Source organism: Montipora capricornis, chromosome 9 (genome assembly GCF_036669925.1).
Source record: "Montipora capricornis isolate CH-2021 chromosome 9, ASM3666992v2, whole genome shotgun sequence".
In the NCBI taxonomy this organism is placed as follows: Eukaryota; Metazoa; Cnidaria; class Anthozoa; order Scleractinia; family Acroporidae; genus Montipora; species Montipora capricornis.
This window is the reverse complement of record NC_090891.1, coordinates 38,678,516-38,683,515: the sequence shown is the minus strand read 5'-3', so window position 1 is coordinate 38,683,515 and position 5,000 is coordinate 38,678,516. Positions and strand designations below refer to the sequence as shown.

Here is a 5,000-nt window from a genome sequence, read left to right as displayed (position 1 = left end):
AATTTCAAAAAGAGACTTGTTTATTTTAAATGGAATTTTCCTATTTAATGGTCCGCCATTACTAACTTTAAAAAATTTAGAAGGCTGGGATCAAGAAGAGAATGTACGCGACTGAATTAATATGCAGCACGGGAGTTTCCGGCTCTCAGATTTTACACGCTGAGATTTTAAGCAGGTGTTAAGCAAACACACTTTCAAAATCTGAAGAAAAAAAGGAAGTGATTTTTTGATCATAATATTTTAACTTTACTCTCGTGTCTCTCCAGTTTATCGTGGAAGCAAAAGTCATGCCAGTGGCGAAAAACCTGCGTAGCCACAAGAAGGCGAGAAAGGAGCTTGCACACAAGCCACCTTTTCAGCTCTCTACGTTTTCGCTCGAACTCAGTACTCTGATCGCTCAAAAGTGACAGATGATGAAGGAAACAAGGTGAACCACGCAATCTTCAAACTCGGGGGAAAGAAAACTGATGTTTTACAAACTTCTGCTAAGGTTCTATTTTCCTTAGCCTGTTTTGAGGAATGCAATATGAACCGTTGCGTCTAACAATTTTACTGATCGATCAGTTTACCTTAAGAATCGGTTGCACCACTTTTTCTTTAAATTTTTTTGATATGGTGACCTTCTCACTAATTTCGCCACCTGTTAAGAGTTGACAGAAAAAAAAATTACAAGTATTTAGATAACAGGGGAAGCAATAGTCCGCTAAGGATTTATAACGACCGGTGTCTATCATTTCGTTTCGTCCTTCGACAGAAAAAACATATTCCCAGGAAATTAACCTACTCCCAACAAAAGTATTTTCAAGGCTTCTTTCACAACAATTGATTAAATTTCAAATTTGGTTTTATTTAATGTCCCTTTTGAATTGACCAAAGATTTAACAAGAATACAATTGTGAGCCTGTCGTCTTACCTTCTTCTCTCTGTTCAGCGGCTTCTTTCGCCTCTCTTCTCAATTCCAACGCGTGATTGGCTATCTCTTCACTGGCAAGGTTTGACGTCATCACAAAGATGGCGTCTTTACACACGATAGTTTTACCTTGTCCATCTGTCAAACGACCCTAAATTGCAAACAAACCATTAAAGTTGAAAATATCTGATTCTTTTCTTGGCTTATTTTGGCTCTGTTAGCGCTACAAAAACCTGGTTCGTCCTAAATAACCAAAATACTTATGTTGTCTTAATAAATAATCAAACTATTGGCTGTTTACAAAGAGTGGTTGAGAACCTTTTGATGGAAAAACCGAGATAGTGGTGCGACTTGAACCCGGCGCAACTGTGACGTGCAAATCTAACGCGCTAAACTACTGAAACACGCAGCAGCCCCTAAATAACCTCTAATCCATTTTGCACGATCAATGGATACATCTTGGATTTTGATGTCGCAGTTGCCGCAAGCGGTCACGCCAGCTGAACATGAAACACGGCAAGCACTTGAAGAATCTGAATGCAGTCCACAACAAATGCATTACGGAAATGGTATAAGTATAAGAAATGGTATGAATGCGAACGCATTCGTGATTTATGGCCACGAGTGATGTTTTGAAAGTTCTCAAAATTTGAGAATTTTCAAAACATCACGAGTGTCCATAAATAACGAAATGCACGAGCAAGTTCATACGATTTTTTGTTTTTCTATACTCAACAAAATCACTTCATCGCTTTGTTTCCATAGCAACTTCCGTATTGCACTCTACAACCAATAGCCCATTTCCGAGTTGCTGCATGCCTCAGTTTCAAAGCGAGTCCTGGTGCACAACCATTCAAATGGAAATAAGTTGCGTATTCTTATGCAAATCAAACTCATTTCCCTTACAATAGTTGAGCACCAAGACTCACTTCGAAACCGCGACAAACAGAAACTCGGAAATAGCCCATTTACGCATTCGTCACTGACCAATCAGAAACGCCATATTTTGTTGAGTATATATCATTATAATGAACACTTTTATGTCTCCACTTCGTAGAGCTTCATGGAACTTGCCAAAAAAATAAAGCCACAAGCCAAGCCAATGAGCGCGAGAGCAATTTGACAGTTATTGAAAAATAAGTAATCACGATTGGTTTAAAAGAACAACACGTTAAACTTTTTTAACCAATCAGAGGGAAACCAAAGGCAAATCGCGACTTGTACGTGCCAATTTTTGCCGGGCTCTGAGCTTAAGAAAATGCTGTAAATTCTAAGTAATTTATCACACTGTTTAAACGTATTGCGGATGGTCAAAGTTATCACTTTGGTTTCGGTTTTACAACACTCAACTGAAAACCATTCTAATGTAAGACCACGCTTACTGAAAGACCGGACACGCCTCGTGTCCAGTTGTGTTCACAGCTAATATATCGTGACGTCCCTCGTTAAGATGATTTGTCTCGCCCTGGGAACGAGGCTGAGGTGCCGCGCTTTTCATTGGTTTTATGGATCGTGACTTGCTGAGTGTTTTGATTGGCTATTTGATTGACGACATACAACAAGTTGAGAGACCATGGGCGCGATCCATTTGGGTAAAAATTCCGAAAATTTCGGTCTAGAATCAAATGGAAATCTTTTCCGGAACGTTCATTTCGAAAATTTTGGTCAACCTCTCGAGATTTTCCATTTTTCCGAAATATCGAAAATTCGGAAATTTCCTGGGGCGCGATCCATTTAGGAAAAAAAAATTCGGAATTTTCGGTTCAGAATCAAATAGAACAGTAATTTTCGGCTCGTTCATTTCGAAAAACTTGGGCAACCTCTCAAAGTTGGCCATTTTTTCCGAAATGTCGGAATTACTGGGAATTTTCTGTTCCATTTGACGGCTGGAAATTTCGAAAATTCGAACCGGAATTTTTGTCCAAATGGATAGCACCCCATAACTGTTTCCGTTTTGGTTTGGCCACACTACACCAAAAATTGCTAATGCAAAAAAAAAAATCATCAGGAAAACGTTACCTCGTCAAATAACTGTAACATGACTGTTAAGACATCTGGATGAGCTTTATCAACCTAGAAAATGTGGCTCGGTTAGTGAGGCAAGCGATAATTCTTGCTTACTTTTAGTTTCGTTGTGGATGTCTACGACAAGACCAACAACAAAAACACCACTTCTTTCCGCGGCGCGTTTAATCAATAATTAGCAAGTTCATTAGTCCCTTGGTCTCTATTTTGATGTCGTACATAATCAGTAAGTTTTTAACCCTTTGACTCTAAAGAGGGCTACTTACATATTTTAGTGTGTCTAACGCTACGATAATAAGAGTAAAAAAACGTCCAACTAGTCTCGCAGCATTGCTGCGAAACTAGAGACATTTCTGGGCTCCTTGTAATGTATACAGTCTGTCTGAAGAGATATTTTAATCTCCTACAAGAATTTGATCTGTTCAGATATCTTAGCTGAAAATTAAAGTGACCGAAAACATTAGGGAATGAAATCTTCATTTCAGAAATTGCAAGTTGAATGTTACCTCTAAGAACCTTCCAGCGAACCATTTACTCATCCGAAACTGCATGCTAGGTGACCTTTTAAAGTGCTAAAAATTGCAAAATATCCCTTCCGAAAACTTTAAGGGACTACTTTTCCCTGGTTGGGAATCCGCTTTCAACTGATGTTTTAGTAAAGAAATCCATAGCTGTTTGGCAACGTAGTATAGACGTTCTTAGGCCAGTTTGACTCTCTTGAACACATATTTCACCGAAGATTACCGTTGGGTGCCCCTGAAGTATTGCAAAAGAAAACGATCCTGACCTCATCAAATAGCACCACAGCATTGGGGCATTCCTTCAGTTTCTTGGTCAACTGTCCTCCCTGGTCATGACCGATATACCCCGGAGGAGCACCAATCATCTTTGCCACCTACATTTGCATTGACAGTAACATTAGTATCATCTCCCGCCTTCCCTATGATGATGGAATTTGAGGTACAGGTAGAATGCAATTGTTTCATAACGATTTTGCTCAGTAGGTCATCAGCAATTGGCAGCTGTGGGAATTTTTAAAAGTGAGAATTCAAAACTTAACTTCTCATGCAAGCTGGACATAATCGTTGACAAAATGAACTCATTCGACTACAAAAATCCGAAAAATAACAGCTTACTTTGAAATTTAAGGAACTTGATCATTTCTCCGTTGTGAGAAATGGGAATGTTCAAATTCCTTGTGAAATAGAGTGGTTTTCAATTGAGTGTCGAAAGTAATTAGATAATTACCTTGGTTTATGATTACTTCACTCATGCAGTGATTGGTTCAAAGTTCTCGCGCCACTTTTTCAACCAATCAGAAGTGAAACCAAAACCAATCGTGGCTTGCGCTTGCACATTTTCACGCGCTTTGTGTCGGCTACGTTTAATTCCTTCAAGTTTTGATTGGTTTACTGGATTGCCTCCGTCCTTTATGATTGGCCAAAGTGATTACTTTCGTTTTGGTTTTACGACACTCACTCGAAAACCGCTGTATGCCGTTCGCATGTTTTTCCTGGCGTTTGTAATTTGCATAAACATTCGACTTTTTTTTCTGCGTCCAATTGGACCCTTTCTTCTATATTCTATGCGTCCAAAAGAGAAGCGAGTGCGTCCCAGGACGCAATGGCGCACTCTGAATTGTTTTTGATATAAAAAAGTAAGCAAGAAAGATGACAAAAACCGTGCAAACTCGTAGCAAAAGAGTGTAGACAGCCAGTCAATTTGCCCGGTGCCAAAGACCCGTTTCTCGAAAGTCCCGAAAACTTTTCAGGCCCGAAAAGCCATTTGTGAAACTGTCAACAGCTTGTTTTGGAAAGCCGATCTTTTAACATGTTTTCAAGGTACCAAAAAGCAAAATGACTGTGAAATTCGACGACTTACATCCTCTCTGTTCTTGAGATACAGAGGGAATTGTGACACCCGAAAGCCGCCCGAAAAGTTTCTGGACTTTCGAGAAACAGACCCCAGGCCCCAGTTGTTCAAACGATGGGTAGCGCTATCCGCCGGATATTAAAATCACTATCCACTGGATAACTCAATTGTTTTTGCTAGTGTTTATCTACTG

General features: G+C 39.5%; 1 protein-coding gene across 1 annotated transcript in view; it reads right to left on the bottom strand.

The window, feature by feature from the left end:
• LOC138015100 (mitochondrial disaggregase-like) overlaps positions 1–5,000 on the bottom strand; it is an 18,607-nt gene that overhangs the window by 2,144 nt on the left and 11,463 nt on the right. The window contains exons 11-14 of the mRNA XM_068862019.1: positions 3,723–3,830; positions 2,930–2,983; positions 914–1,061; positions 570–640 (exon numbers count right to left, since the gene is read on the bottom strand). Of these exons, the coding sequence (XP_068718120.1) occupies positions 570–640; positions 914–1,061; positions 2,930–2,983; positions 3,723–3,830 (381 nt within the window). The remainder of the gene's footprint in view (positions 1–569; positions 641–913; positions 1,062–2,929; positions 2,984–3,722; positions 3,831–5,000) is intronic.